Raw genomic sequence first — 20,270 nt, forward strand, 5'->3', positions numbered from 1 at the left:
CATTGACTCCACCCCTTTATATCGTCGGCTCTTCTTTCTACTTCACTCTTTATTTTTGTGATTAGTGTAGTTTATGTTGTTTATGCTATAGAATAATGTAATGTCTTTTTATTCTAAGTCTTTATTCTGTATTGTTTGGTCATTAAATTGTTTTACTTAAATTCCTATTTATATTAGAACTGTTTTAGCATGCTGAAAACTTGCTTCATAAACACATTGTGATCAATTCTTTTGTCTGGAAGAATCGAAGATGCGCAAGATGAAAAAGAAAAATAATTCTTTAATCGGTGGTCTTTAAATTAAAACAATTTTCTTCCATAGTATTTGATGGTGAAATTTCGATTGCTTGAAATTCTCCTTCCCATTTTGTACTCAAAGAAATGCCATTAATATTGGACGCACTTACTTATTATGATGATGATTCAGATTTTGGTAAGTTGCGATTTTCTTAATTGGTTGCTTAGCTTACGGGTTCCCTAGCGTTTTTGACAATTTTGAAATTTTAAATTGTCTATGAAAATTTTCGTATTGGTACCAGCATCAAAATAATCGCCAAGTTTTGTTGACTTCTGGGTAAGTGGCCCACAAGGAACTAACTATACAAGTATAAATATATATGTATAAATACATAAAAAGATTCAACTAATCTTTTTATGTTATTCCTTTGATGTAAATATTTTTCTTATTTCAAATCGAAATGCTAATTCTCTCACTTCAAAATTCACATCCTGTCTTTTTATCTATTTTTTAGTTTAAGTATGCATTAATTAACAGTTAGACATTTCCCCCTGTAACTAGGCATGAGAAAGCTAAATTTCCCTAGACCTATTTGATAGACCTAGACGAATTATAATTATTAATGTTTCCCTTTTTCACTGAAACCTTATAAAATGGAGAGGGGGGGGGGGAATGTATGCTACTTTCCCCAAGATAAAAACTAAACAGGGATCTGTCTAGGTTTTTCTGAGAGGTACCTATTTTGTGAAAATTTAGACATAAATTGGAAAAATTAAAAATTATATTGAAAAATCAACACAAAAATATGAATTTATCGTTTTTTAAGGGATACAAAAATAAAATTTTTAGAAAAAGTATTTTGTGAAACTATCGTTTTTCGTGAAGTTGAATTTGTGAAACTACCATTTTTCCTAAAGTTGAATTTGTGAAGGTACCTCTAAATGGTAGTAAATTAGGCCTGAGCAGACCCCTGCTAAAGCACATATATTTCAGAGCAAGATTTGAGCTCCGCCATTGCTTGAAAATGATTTCATGAGATGATGTGAAAAGCTCTATCATCTCTTTAAAATTATTTAAATAAATATCAGTTTCTTTCCTCCCTTACTGTTTGCCTGCGTTCCTGAACATTCAACCATGGCTGCTGTCATCATATAAACATCAGAGACGCAGTTTTTTAAAAGCCCTTAAAGGTGCTTTTTTCATTGGATGTTTTTAGAAAGTGTTTAATTTTCCCTTATCAAACAGGAGATTTTTCCTTTAACATGTTGATTTTCGCTACGAATTATGCAGAAAGACACTGTTCATATTGTTCAACTCAACGTTTTCACAATTAACTCAACCCCAATCTATTTCGGCGCATCGTCAGTCCGTAGGGTATGAAAACCCCATTCAATTTACATGATTTAAAACAAATTGACAATTATCAAAAACAATGCCATAAGTTTTTATTTTTTGACATGACAATGAAAATCAGATAAAACCATCAATTGTCAAAAACTTCCAACCCTACCAAATTATGATACTTTTTTAAAGTGCTTAAAAATATTATTTGAGTGCTTGAAAAGTGCTTAGTTTTTGTTGTATAATTCGGCTACGTCTCTCCTTTTAAATTTAGATAATTTGAAGGGAATGTTTTAATTGACCATGTCAACCTTTGTCTATCAAAAGTTGCATCTAGATAGAATGAAGTCAACGTGTCTTATATACTAGTGAATTGGTATTTGTTTAAAGTGGTAGTTACGCCACAAATTTGTTTGATGTTTTTTAAGACATATTGGGATTGAGGCAATCATTTTTATTTCATTCTTAAAAACTTATAATAAAATTTTTACTGTTAGTACAATCTTTCGATTTATGATCAACTTATACTGTGTATTAGTTTAAGCTGCCGAGGAACTTTCTTCTAATATCATTCAAAACTGGCAAAAACTAATAATTTTATTTCGAACTGGATGAGGAACATCTAAGGCACAGAGCAGAAAAGTGTTCTATGGTAGGGATTTTTTTTTATGTCTATATATTCTATAGATTTAAAAATTCATATTGAGATATAATAGGGATTTTCTGTTGGTTTTAAGAAGTATCCAATGCTCTATATTTTATATAGCTTTACCCTACTCTGGGATAAAGTGGGTACATCAAATAGGCAGAAAAAATAGGCATTCTAGGCAGAAAAAAGTGCAGGGTGCAAAAGTTTAAAAAGGGGGCATTATTATTCTAAAAAGGCAATGATTTCTTTCTATGGGCTTTATACGTTCTATTAAAAAACATTGTAAATTAGTAAAAGAATTTTTTACTTTACTAAAAGTAGCAAAGCAATCATTAATTACTAATTTTTATTAATAAATTTACATATAAATCGAGTTAATGAGCTAATTAGCTTAGTAATTTATTTAAAAGGCATGTATATATTAATAAAATAATATGTATATAATAATATATATATATATGTGTCTATAGTTATGATTTAATAGTTGAAATGATTAATAATAATTACGATTTAATGATAGTGGAAGTAACTGCAAACTTTCAAAGACAAGTGCAACAAGGGGGTGTGATGGCTATTTTTCCTTCCCCATATAAATCTATGTATTGACAGCAACGACAAACTAAATAAAAAGAGTTGAAAATAACAAAAGTTTAAGAAATCTATTGAAGAGTTTGGGGAAGAAATAAAGAAGGTTTGAGGAAAGAAAGGGTATGGAGTCTATTACATCAGGGTCTAATACTTTAGGGGCAACAGGGTGGATTATTTTGTCTAAAAGGGCCGCAGGGTGCTGCGCCCTGTTTACCCTTCCTAGAATGAGCTCTGCATCAAAAACATGTTCTTCTGAATGCTGAAAAATATATAGTGGTTGCTATAGTATTTTTTAACATTTTAGTAATCCTGACCAAACTATGAGAACCATATTTCCCAGATTGCGGCTACCTCTTCTATTTCTGAGGTCAGAATTTGTCAAAAAAAGTATGTTTATTCAGAGTGCATTTTTGTGTTTGATTTTGTAACTTAAGATATCATTTGCATTTCAGAGCTCATTCTAGCAGGGTAAACAGGGTGCAGCACCCTGCTGCCCTTTTAGTCAAAAGAATCCACCCTGTTGCCCCTGAAGTAAATTAGTGAATATAGAATAATCGACTCCATACCCTTTTTTTTCCTCAACCCTTTATTTTTTCCCCAAACTCTACAATTGATTTCTTAAACTTTTGTTATTTTCAACTCTTTTTATTTAGTTTGTCATTGCTGTCAATACATAGATTTATATGGGAAAGGAAAAATAGCCACACCCTTGTTGCACTTGTCTTTGAAAGTTTCCAGTTACTTCCACTATCATTAAATCATATTTATTATTAAACATTTTAATTATTAAATCATAACTACAGACACTTAAAAACATACATTTATTATTTTATTAATATATGCATGCATTTTAAATAAATTACCTACTAAGCTAATTAGCTCATTAACTCAATATATATGTTAATTTATTAATAAAAATTAGTACTATGCTACTTTTGGTAAAGTAAAAAAGAAATTTCTTTTACTAGTTGACAATGCTTTTTAATAGAACGTGTAAATCCCACAGAAAGAAATTATTGCCTTTTTAGACTAATAATACCCTTTTTATTTTAAAAACTTTTGCACCCTGCCCTTTTTTCTGCCTAAAATGAGCTCTGCTTTGATTAATTAGCATATTCCCCTTCAAACTATGAGAATTGAGACCTCGATCATAGACGTTTGCTAAAAAGGTATCCAGTATTATCTTCTTTCTTTTCATGCACTGCATTCTAAATTTTGTGTGGATGGGTTGAGAATTGCTGATTTGTATAAACATGTGCACTCATACTGTGTCGAACTCACCATAGTCCTAAAAAAGTGATCATACCCTAACCAGAATGAGGGCCTTTCTTAAAGGCACTCTGACCCCACAAAGGAAATCAGGGTTGGGTTTTTGCTGTCAAAAGCTGGTTATTGACATGACAGTGATAAAAACCGTGTTTTTACTGGTAAAAACTGTCAAAAACCTACTGTTTTCTTTAATTTATGGCATATGGCGGATAATATATTATTTTCACATAACTGTCTTTATAAATGAATGTTGTAAATGATTGCTATTGATTTTGCAACTATATACATGTATTCTTATAGAAGGATATACATTCATACAGAAATATTGTAATATACTTATTGAAAATAGTGATACTTACTTTTATCATAATAGCTTGATTTGCAAAGGATTCAAAATTTTGCACTTCTTAATTGTTAGAAATAAACAAACAAACAAAAAAGCTTGGAACTATTAATAAATTCAAGAACTAAAAAGAATTTAAAATTTGGCATTTCTTAAATATAGAAATAAGCTAAGCAAAACTTTCAAAATTTGTAACTAGTAACAAACTCAAAGTCAAGAATTACTGCTATTTTGTCAAGTTAAAAACTTTTATTCGGTTAAAAAAGCACATTAAACAAAACTTAATTACAAACAAAATTACATGTTCAGTAGTCGGGGTCACTGTGCATACGAAAGCAAGTGGCTAATTTTGCGCATTTTATATTGCTCAGTCGATTTCTAAGTTTAGTATGAATGAGTCCAAAATTCGAGAAGATTCAAAATTATTTTACCAAATACTCAAATTTATTTTACCAAAACTATGGTTTTTTGACAGAGGCGTTTTTGACATGACGGTAAAAACCGTCATGTGTCAAAAACTTGCCAACCCTGAAGGAAATCTATATAGTTTTAAAACATATTTTACATGTACAATTAGAATTATGAATAAAATACTAAATTAGAATTTTATTTAAGGAATTAGTCAGAAACTATGTAAATCAGTCGTAATTCAAACAACTGCAAGGAATTGCATCTTCTGTCTAATGATTGTGCCTAAAATTGTCAGTTTATAAAGTTTTGAGACCTCTTATGCCTTCTCTAAAAATAGGAAAGGAAAAATACTTCTACCCAAAATGATACGGGGAGATTTCCGTATCGTGATCTGTGGCAGAATAATTGCCAAGTCTTGGAAACTTCAGGGAAGTGGCCCGCGAGAAACTAAAAAGAAACATCTCAGAAAGGGACCCACTCGAAAGGTATAACTCGTACCCATCCCCGGGCAAACATCTACATGTTTATTTTTTAAAACTTTTAAATCTATTTGGCACCTTAGCAATTGTAGTTGGCATGACAGATCACGATACAGAAATATCCCCAATGATACTTCAGTTCCCCATCGATGAATTATGAAACAGAAAAACATGCGTACAATAGCTGCATAATATGCATAAAATTATGAGTTAACATAGTTTTGATTGATTTTTCTTTTTTTGGATAATTTTATTTACAATATTGTTTTAATTTATTATGATTGCATATTTGAAAATAAGATTATTTTTTTTTTGTCAACAGGAGAAATGGAAGGCGAGTCTTCTGGTTCACACGAATATCGAGAAATAATTCTGCAGCAGAGTGTCACAATGTTGGCCTACATGGATAGGGCAAACAATGTTTCTGCTCTGCCCTCAAATAGTTCAGAGCCCGGAATGCTTCTTGGTTTCGCAATCACTGATCTCACCATTCTAGTAGCTGCTTCCATAGGTAATATCTATCATACGCAGTAAAACAAATAATATAAAAAAATTAATAAAGTCAATTCCTACTTATTTTATTTTAATTACTTTTTACTAAGCTGTTAAAAAAAATTTTCTCCAACATAAAACTAGAATGAATTAATTAAATTTAGTCAATGAATTAATATTTGATAAAATGTATTTGAACTTGAATTAAGGAATAAAAAATATTTTATTAACGATTAAAAAGTTGAGTAAGATATACAAATATAGGGAGAGTGTAAACTAATCTTAGGATTTTTTTAAAAAAAAGGAGTGTGGTATCAGACAGCTTATAAAAGTATAAATTTGGTGACATGGACCACGCTTGCTACCACGTAATGTTCGTCATTGAATTTATCTGACACAGCGAATTATAAAGTGATTGAATATTTTTTTGTTCAAATAGATCTATAGAAAAGATTGATTTATATAAGTTAGAAATTGATATGATGTTATTTTTAAAATTTGTGAAAAACTGAATCGCTTGGAGTAAAATTTAAAACAATGACTAACGCTTAACCCATCAGAAAATTCCATTTCGTTTTTCTCTCATCCCTATTTAATGAACGAATTAATAAAAAACTGTATTAACATCCACTGCTAGTTTTAAAAAAATGTATTTGAACTTGTGTGGATGAATAAAAAGTATTTTATTAACAATTGAGTTCACCTACATAAAGAATTTGAGAGAAAAGTGAGCTCAATTAAACTACAAAGTTTCAAACTGCAAATAAATTATTGCAGGATTACTTCATTTTCTGGATATTTTTTGTTCTTAACAAACTAATAATGACTGAGAATCCATCAACAGCCCAATGCTTACCACAAAAGGCTTTATTGTTATTATATTTGGAGAAATAATACTTGATAGCTTTTAGAACACTATAGATATCCTATAAAAAATTTAAAGCAATGGAAATATGTCATTTATTAATAATATTAAAGAAAAGAGGTGAAAAAATCTGCTTTCATTCATTATCATTCAACTTGGTGCCTAGGTTTTTTAAAAAGTGCTTAAAGGTGCTTATTATTTTCATTTCTTAAAAGTCTGTAAAGGCGCTTTTATTTATTTATTTTTGCTTTGCCATGTCTATTTTTGCCACATATTATGCAAAAGCGTGCTTTTCACATTGTTCTATTCAATGTTTTCACAATTCATTCAACCACAATCTATTTCGGCATCCCATCGGTCTGTAGTGTACGAAAGTGCCAATCATTTTACATGTTTGATTATAAATACTTGCGGGTTCTCATGTGCGTCTACTGACCTGGGTTCGGTGAGATTTTTGCACTCTCACCTGCAACTCTGCTGCATTTTGCAGATATTTTCAATTTCAGGCTTTATTTTCCGACCTCTGAAATTGAAGCGAAAAATCTCTCAATCTCTTTATGGTGGCTAATATAATCAAGAAAAGAGTTTTTTGTCAGAAACTAATTATTTTATCATGATCATGCAATGTCTTTGAAAATTGTTTATCTCTTCGTTAATGTATATAGTGCTTAACAATATTTTTTAATGCTTAAAAAGTACTTAAAATGTGCTTATTTTTTGTTGAAAGATTTGGCTATGCACCCTGTTTAAGAAATGGAAGTGAAGTAGATTTCTAAAAAACACAAGTGTAACTTATTTTGAAACCAAAAATATTTAATGTCATTGTGACACATTTTTATTGTGAAACTTATCATTCTGTGCGGGAATCGGGTAAAAATATTTATTTTTTAATATTTCGTATTTTTATTACAAATATTGTGTTTGAAATTTTAGGAGCGGCTGGTTTAATAACCATAGTTTTAGCTGTTTTTATTGTATGGCATTGCTGCAAATTAAGAGGTCGACCAGACAAGGCTTATTGTAAGTATTTCAGGCTGCTTAAGTATTTATCTAAACTTTTCTGTTCAGTTTCTTTTTAAAATACAGATTTCATAGATGATTAGATAATAATCTCAGAAGTAATTCTCCCCCCCCCTACCCCACTCCAGCTTTGATTATTAGTTTGTAACACAAATGTAGGGGGAAAAAACATGACACTGACTGTCAGGAAATTAATATTTCATTTATTGGACATAAATAAATGTAAGAACACAGTTTCCTGAGAGTAAAAGAAATTTCTAGAATGAAAAAAAAAGACATTCTAAAATTAAATATACCCTAAAACATTTACAGGGTGGCCACCCACCTGGAAAACCTGGAATTATCAGGGAATTTTTTTTATACTGGAAAAAACCTGGAAATATCAGGGAAATTTGGATAAAAACCTGGAAAAATCAGGGATTTTTAAAGAAAAGCTGGAAATTTTTCTTTGATGATTTTTCAAATTTGACTAATTTAAATTATTTGCTAATTTTCTTAATTTAAATTATTTCATCCATTATACCCACTTTTTTTTAACGGAAATGTATCGCCAAACAGTTGAAATATCATCAACTTAGCAATACTTTGCTTGCATCACAATTTGCTCCATTATAGTTCTGTTAAACTAGAATGCCATATAAAATTCTTCCACGGTTGCTAAACAAATGTGGAAACTTTTGACCGCTATGGGAATTTAGGAAAATTTAGGTAAGATTCTGGTGGGAAAAGGGATTAGGATATTAGCTTCTGTTTTTAAATTCTGTCCTTGGGCTGAATCCATTTATGGCTCAAGTTTGTTCCGATGCTTTGGTGGTTATTTTTTTTCTCTATTTTGACAAAATGTTTTTGTATTTTTAACTTTATAAAAGTCTCCAAAAATTAGTTGGTTATAATTTTATGATAATAGATTTTATATCGCACTCTTTTTCTGAAAGCTTTTCTACTCCTATTCAAAGAAATCTGTGAATTATTTTTTCTGAGCAAACCAACCAATCACACATTTTTTTACAATCACTAACAGCAATGTTTGTCGACAAATTGTTACAATTGTTGCATTAATGCTAATTTTTTCTATTTCATTTTAACCTCTTATCACATATTTTAATTTTAAACAAAAAAGGCTCCTTTGGTGGTCAATATATGATTTTTGATTCAAAATTTTATGCCAAAACATTAAAAAATAAATAAAAAATCTTGAAAATTGTCAATATAAATTATTTTTTTCAAGATGATATGTTAAAAAAATAACATTTTGAATAAAATATTTTATAATATAGACACTTTTCTTGTACACATCCTATACTTTATAAGAAAAAAAGAAACAAAAACCTGGAAATTTTAAGATTTTTATCTGGAAAACCTGGAAAAATCAGGGAAATTTGAAATCTGATTTGAGTGGCCACCCTGATTTAGTTTGTCCAGACTCACTATTCTGGTTTATTCTGTACTCAAAGCTAAAGCTACGATTCCCCACCTCATGACCTCATGCCACACACAGATCTCAAAAATCAGAACTGGAGGATATGAAAAATTTGCTGCTCTCAGTAAGAAATGAGTTGAATGTTCTGACACTTTTCTGATAATACCTGTCAAACTTTACACTGACAACAAATTATTTCTGTTCAAAAATATAGTATTTATGCATTTTCTTGGTATTTCTTTGTAGTATTAAGAAAAAGAAAAATTTTAGTTGTTAGTTTTCTAATTTTAGTTTTTAACTTTTAATGTTAAATAAATGAAAGCATTTAAGAACACTTTTATGGTAACATATTGTCTAATAAGAATATGTAACTATAAAAGTATCCTTATATTTTATTAATTGGGATGACTAATTGTAATATATTTTCTTATTCATAATTGTAATAGCAATTTTTTTTTGTATATATTATTACTAGGGAGCAAAAATTTTAAATGATAATTACTAAAAAAATAATCTTTGAGCATATAATAATGGTAATACATAATACATTTGCTCATAAATATTTAAAATTAAGGCATTATAATTAAATCAGATAAACATTTTAATATGACCTTAAAAACTACTTTAATGACTTTTATTTTTGAATTTCAGGATTTTCTTTTCTTTGGACCTTGTAAATTTTTTTTCCTTTTCTGTTTAAAGTGACAAAACGGGATCAATTTTAATGGTGAAATCAAAAGTTTCTCAAAAATTGCGTTTTCTCATTTTGTGTTTTATAATTCTTGCCGGTCCCTATCGCGCAAGCTGATATTTGACTACTACTGTTACATTTTTGCAATCATATTAGAAGAAAATCCCCTTAAAAATATAAAAAACAATGAATGTATTGAAATTAAGTTTAAAAAAGATGCTAGTTACATGCGAAGCAATTTATTTCATGAATGTGAAGGTGATGCTTTCGCCGCCGTGGCGTCACTGACTGAAATCAGAAGCTCGGAGCATCACGAGTCTCTTCTAATAAGTGACCTAGCCGTTCTATTCTCTCTTTAGCCCTGCTAAAGGTCTACATTAGCGTAGCAGGCCAAATGGCCTAGTTATCCATAATCTAAAAGTACAGCAAATTTTAAGACTTTACTTTTAATAAATAAAAATGTTTTGCCCTTTCTCATTAAGTATTTCTTACTTAAACACCAGAAAAAAAATGTATTTCGTTAAAATAAATGGCATAGTGAAACAGGGTTGGGGTTTTGGACGTCTTAAACTGGTTTTGGACAGAACACATGAGTTTTACTGTCCTAAACTGTCTTAAAGTGTCCAAAACCTTGAACATTGGTAAAAGGTTAAAATTCTGTATGTACATTGTACACATAATAATTACATATATTAATAAATATTTGATACTTTTACTTCAGTTTAATTTTTAATTTAAATTATTAAAGGAAAATAATATAATAGGAAAAAATTAATAACTTTTGAAGCTTCACAATTCAATGAACAAAAAAAGTGAGTACTTAATCCTTTAAATATGCTTTTGATATTGAGAAATTATGTTTTTGCAAAAGGATAAATAATGCAATATTAAAAATAATAATTAACTTTTTTAGTAAAACATAAACTTGTCTTCATTTTGTTTCTTGTTCAAAAATTAACCTTTCATTTTTCACATTTTTTTAAAATTGTGACATAATTTAAGTAAAAAGGTTTTGGGCAGGACGGTTTAAACCGTGGATTAATCCATTCTGTCCTAAACCTTGCCAACTCTGAGTAAAAGTCTTGTGATATTTTACTTTTCTCATTCAATAGGTTTGGATAATTCAAGTGCTGATGAATGCTCAATTAAACAAGGAAGTGGTACAATGATGCATAGGTAATCAATGCTCCTGCTGATAACTTAATTATGATTCTTGCATTGAGGTATACTAATTGTTTTTTTCTTTTCGGTTGCTGCAGTGATTCTGTTGTGTTCTTGGGTTCAAAATCTAGTCAGATTGCAACATGTGCAATAGGAATTAAAAACGATCTTTGCCAGTCGATTCTTACTCGATCTCAGTCTGTTCCTTTGAAGGAGGGAAAAGAAGTAAGATTTTTTTTTCAACCGAAGAAATTGTTTCTTAAGATTTTCCTCTTGTTTTGCATGATTCTATGAAAATTTTACAATATCAAAAGCGATACTTAAAGGGGTAATGCAGGAACAATTGTTTCAAGACCCAGTCAACTAATAATTGGACTAGAAGGCAACTCCATGTCATGTTCTTTATTGAATTTATCTGACACAGTGAATATATAGTAATTAAATATTTAAGTGTGCATAATAAACTTTTTTTTTTGGGCAAATAGAGTTATAAGCTAAGAATTATCACTGATGTTACTTTTAAAAAATTTGAGAAACTGAATCGCTCAGAGTAAAATTTAAACCACTGACTAACGCTCATCCCATCAGAAAACTCCTTTTCGTTTTTCACTTATCCCTATTTAATGAATGAATTAATACTTGAAATAAAAACTGTATTAACATCAAGTGTCATCCACAACAAGTTTTTAAAAAAAATGTATTTGAACTTGAGTGCATGAATGTAAAGTATTTTATTAATGATTGGTAATTTGAACAAGATATTGAGAGAGTGTGAACTAATAGCAGGAATTGAGGAAACTGATAATTTAACTGGTGACATTACGGCAATAATTTCTGACTTGGAGTGGTCAGGAAACGATTTAAATTTCATCAGAAAAAGATCTCCTAAAAACACTATATAATCGAATATTTGTCCACATTTTGATTGATTTATCGATCGTTATAAACTCTAATACGGATTTAAAATAGAAACTCAACACATAAAATACACTTTAATTACTGGTCTCTCTACCCCTTCATATACCTGAAACTCAATTAATTTTTCTTTTTCAGCCTTCTAAATTGCATTCCATTAACAGACAGTCATCAAAGAAAAGACCTGTCAGCCAACCTGTCCACCTACCAATATTTCAATCCAATCTCTACTCTCCAAAACGAGCACATTCAGTCCATCCTCATTACTATCATCACTTGGAGGATGCGGCCGAACTATCCATGCCACTTCCCAGCATTCCTGAAATGGCATTCAGAGGTTCTGATGACACACCACCTCAAGTCCTATATGCCTCTTGCAATGGTACGCAATTCTTACCCAATTAATTTATTTCAATGACTACAGTAAATTACATTAAATTAATTTTATTTTTGAAGTCAAATAAGACAGATTTGTATCTTACTTTTGAACCAGTCTATGTTCTCTAAATATTAGTACCCGGATTTTGCGGAGAAACGCCGCCCTGGTATATACGCTGCGCCCTCAAAAATCGACTGGAAAAAAGGGCTTCTCACCGGACACGCCGCACCACGCCGAATTTTTAACAATTAACAACTTTTGAACTTAACGCAGGTATTGATTAAAGACTTAACACATGCTCTAAATATGCATATGTATATAATTTAAATAGTTAAATAAAAACCAGTAAAAGGATATTGAATATGCAAAATCCTAGTATATAAAATAGCTCAACTATAATAACTTTCTAAGTAAAATTAATCGTTTTCCAATTTTGAAGCATTTAAATATAAATAAAGTAATTAATATATCAAAAACCATTAAAATAAGTACGAAAATATTTAAAAATAAAACGATCTTACTTTTAAATCAACAATTCAAAATCCTGTTTTAACAATAAACGATAAATCCAAACGAATTTTGTTCAAAGAAAAACTTAAAAATAATTTATTTAGATATCACCTATCACTATACATTCATATCACTGCACTTAAAAATCCCTCAAAATCAGAACTCTCTGTATCAGGGCAAATTAGGTTTACTAGTTAATTGTTTATTTCAGGTTAATCTCCATCTCTCACACTTTCAGCCTCACTTTCGGTTTCGTTTTGTCCCGGAATGATTTCCACTTTTTTAAAGCCATTTATCACAGTTTCTTTTTCTCTTTTAATTGCTGACAGCTTAAGCACAGAGGTATAATTTTAACCTCTTTATGGGAGTTTACTTTAAGTTATCCATTTAAAATGGATAACTTAAATACAAGCTATGTTAAAACAAAACGAAAATAGTATAAACGAAACAAAATATCAACGAAAGAAAAATATTAATAAAACAAAAAGGCATCAGAATTGAAGATAAAAAAAATTATAAGTTGAGGAAGATGATCGAAATCAGACAGAAATATGAGCAATGAAAAAAAATAAAAAGCGCTCTCCCAAGCATTTAAAACAAGTTTCTATTTTTTGCAATTCCTCCCCCTATTTTCGCTTCTCAAATCAGGTTTCTTTTTTTTACTGACTCTGCCTAGGGCGGTCTTTCTTTTTTCCTTGTCTATAATTCTCACACACTTTCCTTTTTCCCCTCTTCTCTGACTCTCAGTTGAAATTCTTTTTGAACATTCTAATTGTAAGATTATTGAAGGTCATTCCAAGCTCATCAGCATCCTTTAATCGACAAACATACACATGTTTTTAACAACCAGCTGAAGAAAAGAGGGGAGTGGAGAGAGGCCTCCATGACAAGTGGAAGAGACATATTTCTTGCAAGAAACAGAGGGGTGTTTGTTTTACAGTTAAGGTTATCACTGGCCCCACCCTGATGTCCTTCATTCATTCCTTTCTGATTTATGCTTCTCCACTCCAAGCCCATTTCCTAGACTCAACAGCTGTTCATATGACAGAGGGGAAAGAGAGACTTTGTTCTCTTGTGGATAGTGGTCACCAGAAAGTGATTCCAAGAAAGGATTGGGGAGGGGGAAATTCCAGGTGTGCTGACCGTTTCTTGGCGTAACATTAGGCAGGAAAAAATAAATAAAAGGCACAGAAACAGGTGAAAAAAATGAGTTGATTTTCAAGTTTTAAATCAATAATGCTGCGGCCTATTTCCTCGAAATTACGGTAATCCATCCCTTATCTGTTTACCATGCCACAGAATGTCATGAACGTGGATATGATCTGATCAGCAAATTTAATTTTACCCATGAAGGTGCACAAATGTAGCATTTCAATAAATATTTTTTTATTAACACTATATTTTTCTACTTTTGTCAAGGGTATTTTCGGCAGTTGCTGATATTGGTTTTCACATGTTTATTTAAATATCCCTATATATTTTGAACAATACGGAAAATTAGAATCGTCCACTTGAGTATTTACTTTTTAAAGCAATAATTCTATCAAACTTTTGGCAATTATTGCTGTGGATTTCTCCACAGAAATACGATATTTTTAATACTGTATTATTTATTACAACTTAATTTCGAAATGAAACACGCAATCGATTAGTCTGATTCGCGTGACTTCACCTTCGATCTTTTTTTTCGATAATTACTATAATAGATTTCATGCTTTGTAATATTTTTTAATTTATTGTGACGATTATTTACAAAATGCGAGGAAGAAAATAATTCTGCATACCCTCAACAAAATGTGAGAATATCACCCATAATATTAGAATAAAAAATTATTATATGTTCAATTAAAAAAAGTTATGAATAGTTTTTTTTCCTTCTTTTTTTTCCTTTCGTAAATGCAGCGCTTTTGTTATTTTAAATGAGTTACAATATATTTGTTATTATTAAAAGTATCTTGTAGAAAGATATTAGTATTAGAGAGTTTAGTTTCGCAGATAGCTCGTATAAATTCTGCATGTAATGATGAAATAATCATTTGAAGGAATCACCCAGAAGAAAAAAACATTTGCCTGTGTCAATGGAACGATTTTCTTTTATGAAGTGATTATATAATCTATCAACGATTTGAATCTGACATACAAGGAGGACTAATCCATTATTTGAATTTCTCCCTCGAATAACTAATATATGTTTAAGAATCAAATTTCACAACTAAACATTCATTTGCAACAATCATGATAGATTTTTATGAATTAAATAAACGAGGATTTGTTAAGATGGTGTTAAACAACCGCAGATTGTTAAAGCCCCCTTTTTTTAAAAAAATTCCTTTTTGATTTAAAATTTACATAATGGTTAATTGATCTACAAATAAAAATATATTTGTTTCAGCCTTAGATGGTGCATCTGCATATAGCTCTATTTACACTGCTGTTAACCCAAATACTACGATGAAAACTAGAAGTCTCCCTCTTTGGGGAAGGGCACGTCCTCGCCCTCTTTCTACAGAAGACGATGTTAATGAATTATATGCTAAGGTAACTCTTTTGCCTAGTTTTTTTCCTTCATCAACATTAGCTTTATAATTTTTTACTGTTTTCAACTTTTATCTAAGTATGCATTTTCTGTTGTGTACATTTTTTATAATTGTATAAAACTTTTTTTTAAATGGATCATGGTATATGACAATTGATTCATTTAAATAAATTTTAGTCATATTTTTGTTCTTATTTAGGCAGTTAAATTCGTAATTTTAGGCAACTATTTTCATACTCTAGGTTACTAAAAGCAACTATTTTCTTTTCTGTGACAACCCTGAAAATACATAAATCCCTCATTTTATTCCAGGTTAGCTTTAGTAAAAAGCGTAAGAACAGAATGCGAAGCGACAGTGCTGCTGCCATCGCCATGAACAAAAGTCGTACACCCTTTGTGACCGTCGTCCACAAGGACACAGATTCCTTAGTGGAGAATGAAGCTGTTGTCGTTTATGACGAGCGAACAGCATTGTAGCAATACTATTATTTGGAATTTTATCAAATATTTTGCTGTGCAGTGCTATCAATGTTATAATGTATTCGAAAGGCATTTATATATTAGTATTATATAATGTTCATAAAATTAGTGTGAATTGGTGTAAGTTTTCTAAAATATGTTTCTTCTTTTAATTGAGGCTTTTATATAACTGATAATATTGTGTATTTAAGGCTGTTGTACCTTAATGCTAAAAGTTCTATCCCTAATTATATAAATTCCATACAAAAATGAAGTTAAAAAAAAAAAATTCATAATCAAAATAAGATCATAGGTTTTTTAAAAATTGCTTAACGGCTTCCCTTACCAATTGTTTTGAGATAAAAGAATAAACATATTTTTTTTATTTCTTTAATAAATACAAGGAACTAAAATAATGCACAAGTTTTAAGTTGAAATTTTAATTTTTTATGTGTAAAAAAACATTTAATTAGCCATCTGGTTGACTATCCCTAATTATATCCGGCAAATGAAAAAAGTTAAATATTAGCTTTTGAAAGATTGTTTTTAAAACAAGGGACAACGCAAAGTGATACATTTTTTTACTCTTTATTATGTAGATTCAACAACTATTGTATATACAATCGCACAAAACACGCGTGCAGTCCCACAATCAAACATTAAAGCTGCCTATCGTTTTTAAAAAGTGCTTGTTATTTTCATTTTTTAACAGCCCTTAAAGGTGCTTTTTTCATTGAGTGTTTTGAAAAAGTGCTTAATTTTCCCTATTCGAAAGTTAGATTTTTTTTCTTAACCATTTCAATTTTCGTCGTGTTGTAAGCAAAAGTGTGCTTTTCACATTGTTCTATTCTATGTTTTAACAATTCATTCGACCACAATGGCTTACGTTCGGTCTATAGCATTTAAATGTGCCAATTATTTTACATGTTTAATAAAATACTTTGGATTCCACAGGTGCATCTACTGAACTGGGTTCAATGAGATTATTGCTCTCTCATGTTGCAAGATATTCTCAATTTCAGACTTCATTTTCCCCCCTTTGATATCGAACCAAAATATCTCTTGATAATTTTATGATGGCTAATATAATCACGAAAAGAGTTCCTAGTCAGAAACTAGTTATTTTATCATGATCATGTAAAGGTTTTGAAAATTGTTTTGCATTTTGTTAATGTATATAGTGCTTAAAAATATTTTTTAAGTGCTAAAAAAGTACTTAAAAGGTGTTTATTTTTTGTTGAAAGATTTGGCCTAGCACCCTGTTTTATATTTCACCCAAATGACTTTAAACTTTCAAGATTTTTTTTTACTGCAGGTTTAATTTGTCCTAATAATTTATTACATACTTTTTTTTTTTTTATAGAAAGTGAATTTGAAGTTAACATTAAGGTTCCAGGTTCTATTTTTCTGTGTTAAACTTATTTCGAACAGAAAGTGAACACGAAGGTTAAACTAGCATTAAGTGTATTAACAGTCTTAAATTATTAAAAGGACGTCATACCGTGGGAGAAAATTTTTCTCTCAAATTCTCTTTCTCCTTCATTATTAATTTAAAGTGTAGAAAAAGTGAGTTCAAACAAACCTAGAGTAACCCATGAAGTTTTAAATACTGAAAAGAAAATTTTAAAATATGCAAATGAAAATAAATTATGAGATGATAATTAATACACAATGAAGAAGCTCTCTTCGAATAATTTGTTTGCAATTTAATATTTTTTCAGCAATTGAAATTTTATGACAAACTCTAGTTTTGCCTGAACTTACTTTTTCTTTCTTTTAAATTAGTAATGAAGAAGAAAGAGAATTTGTGACAAAAGTTTTCTTCCGTGGTATTGCGTCCTCTTAAGACCATTGTAAAATTCATACGTCCTATTAAAATATTTATAATAAAATATAATAGTTAACTAGAGTCTACTTTTTCGATCTTTTTTAGAAGCAAATATTTTTCCTAATTATTCATTTTTTGGTAATGATGTAAAATATTAATAGAAATAATTTTTGATGTGATTTTTTGTATCATCTAATATATTCTATATACTAATCTTATTGTTAAACTAGTCATTTATTACTCATAAGATTGAAGGAATCTGTGATATTTCTGATTTATTAACTTTAAAAAATTACATTAGTTTCCAATTCATTTTAAAAGTAAAATAGGTATATTGTATAAATTTTGTTAGTGAGGAATTGTTCTATAAAAAGCTGACATTTCTATTTAAGTATTTGTTATTTAGCTATTTTTTTTAAATTCATTTTTAAAAAAAAAGTTATTCCATAGAGAGGTCAATTAATCAATTGTGACATTGCTTTTTACAATGCAATGTATCCGCATTTTGTTGCTAACAACAATATTTTTAGTGTAAAAGAGTTAAACAACTAAATATTAACCCACTTTAGGCCAAGCATATAGATTTTAAAAATGTGGTATTATTTTCATTAAAATATGCTTACATTATATTTATTAAGACTTAAAAAAAGTGATATTTTATTTAAGAAACAAAATGGTGCACCATTCACCAAATCAATCAACAAACCATTTAGATGAACGCTTGTTTTTTTATTCTTATGAAATTTGTTATTTGTGGTACAATTTTAATCAATCATAAAAACAAAAGATTATACATTTTAGTCAGAAGAAAAAATTTTTTTAGAAAAAATTATACATTTTTCAAACATTTTTATTTGCCAATAGCTGTTTTAAGTTTAAAAAAGTTCTCGACAGAAAGTGCTTACTCCAATTGAATTACTATTAATTTTTAGGTGTCTTAAGAACCCTTGACAATAGCTGAAAAATATATGTCACTTTGTTAATAAAAAAATATATATTTATTGTAATGGTGCGTTTGTGCACCTTTGGCCAAAAATGAGTTAATCTCGTATAATTATAAAAAAAGCAGGAAAGGAAAAAGAAAAGAAAAAAATACTTAGCTACAGTATAATTTATTGTGTTACAAGTTCTGTGTTGTATTATTTAAGGAATGTAGATCTCATTGACTGCTTTGTCATCATTTTTTAGCATTTAAGTTGAATGTTAAGATCTTCTTGTACATTATAGTCATTTTCCTGTATACTGACATTCAATGTATCTTTTGCAAACATTTCAATTAACAATAAAAGTAAATACGTCTAGTTGTTTTTTTTTAATATTTGTATGGGGGGGGGGGAAATCAAAATATAGGAACAGAATAAGTATTTGATTAAACTATGAAAGCATATACTGTAGTACAAAATTCATGCATTCTTTCTAGTATGTCACTGTAGTGTGTCTACTACTACAAAAATACTAAAAAAGTAGGCCAAAAAGAATATTCCTATCCCTTCGCATATCATATTTGCGTCACTATCGATTTTAGCGACACCTGTGCTAATGATCTAGGGTGACATGGTCAAAAAAATATTTTTTTAACGATGTTTAATAAATTTTTTTCATCATATGTATATATTTTTTAGAAATTTTAACACCTATGCAATGATTTAAAATTAATAGGAAAGTTCTCCTGTGAGCCCAAAAAATATAAAAAATCATTAAAGTATCCGCCAAATGACCCCCTCAAATGCAGTATTCAATATTAATTAGAAAGCAAAGGAGAACAATGTCTATAACTGAAATGGACAATAGTGTACTAAAAAAGTAGGCCAAAAAGAATATTCCTATCCCTTCGCATATCATATTTGCGTCACTATCCATTTTAGCGACAACTGTGCTAATGATCTAAGGTGCGGGTGACACGAGCAAAATAAAAAAAAATTTAAACATGTTTAATAAATATTTTTCTTCATTCGCATATATTTTTAGAAATTTTGACACCTATGCAATGATTTAAAATTAATAGGCTCATTTCTTAAATATTTTATGCCGTTTTGATACATATTAAGTGTCAAAAGCATTATTTCAAATAAAAATTTCAACACTAAACAATATTTATTGCGGATGATTCGGTTAGTTTAGTTATGCGAAACTGGCTATAAGCATAGCACATGATAAAAGGATATTTTAAAAATTTAAAAGAATTTGTGACACTATCTAGCCATAGTTTAAAAAGTAAATAAATTTAGAAAATTTTCCCTTTTTAATGTAAATATGCCTGGATGAGCAAATTTAAAGCAATTCATATTTAAGGAATTTAGTTATGCATTCATATTTTATGTACGTTATTTCTGAATAATTACTAACATACGACTACCAAAACAGGGGAGCCATCCCCTCTGCAGAGGATCAAAGTTGCGATGGCATGTCTTCGGATCATTCTCAGGTATGTTCCCCACACCGTTGCCAACAGCCCATTGTGCAGCTCTGGTGTGACGTAATAATGCTAAGTAAGTAAAAAGTTGCAGAATCAAACAGAAAAACTTCCTCTGAATAAACATAGCTTTTTGTGATTATATTTTGAATCTTAATCCTTAAATTATAGTGATAACCGCCATCTTTAAAATATGGCCTCTCTAGTTTAAAATATGGCCTCAGAAAAGTGACCAAAATTGTCTACACTTTAATGTTAATTTCC

At 29.6% G+C, this 20,270-nt stretch overlaps 1 protein-coding gene across 1 annotated transcript; it reads left to right on the plus strand.

Moving 5' to 3' along the window:
• The first annotated feature begins 2 nt into the window (after nt 1–2).
• LOC107439715 (uncharacterized) lies at nt 3–18,894 on the plus strand. Its single transcript, XM_016052394.3, has 8 exons — nt 3–432; nt 5,640–5,828; nt 7,608–7,694; nt 10,918–10,981; nt 11,065–11,191; nt 12,020–12,263; nt 15,163–15,308; nt 15,619–18,894. The coding sequence occupies exons 1-8, from the start codon at nt 381–383 to the stop codon at nt 15,781–15,783; spliced, it is 1,074 nt and encodes a 357-aa protein (XP_015907880.1). The 5' UTR covers nt 3–380; the 3' UTR covers nt 15,784–18,894.
• Nucleotides 18,895–20,270: the final 1,376 nt, after the last annotated feature.

Source organism: Parasteatoda tepidariorum, chromosome 3 (assembly GCF_982258835.1).
Source record: "Parasteatoda tepidariorum strain Cologne lab strain chromosome 3, Ptep-v5.0, whole genome shotgun sequence".
NCBI lineage: Eukaryota > Metazoa > Arthropoda > Arachnida > Araneae > Theridiidae > Parasteatoda > Parasteatoda tepidariorum.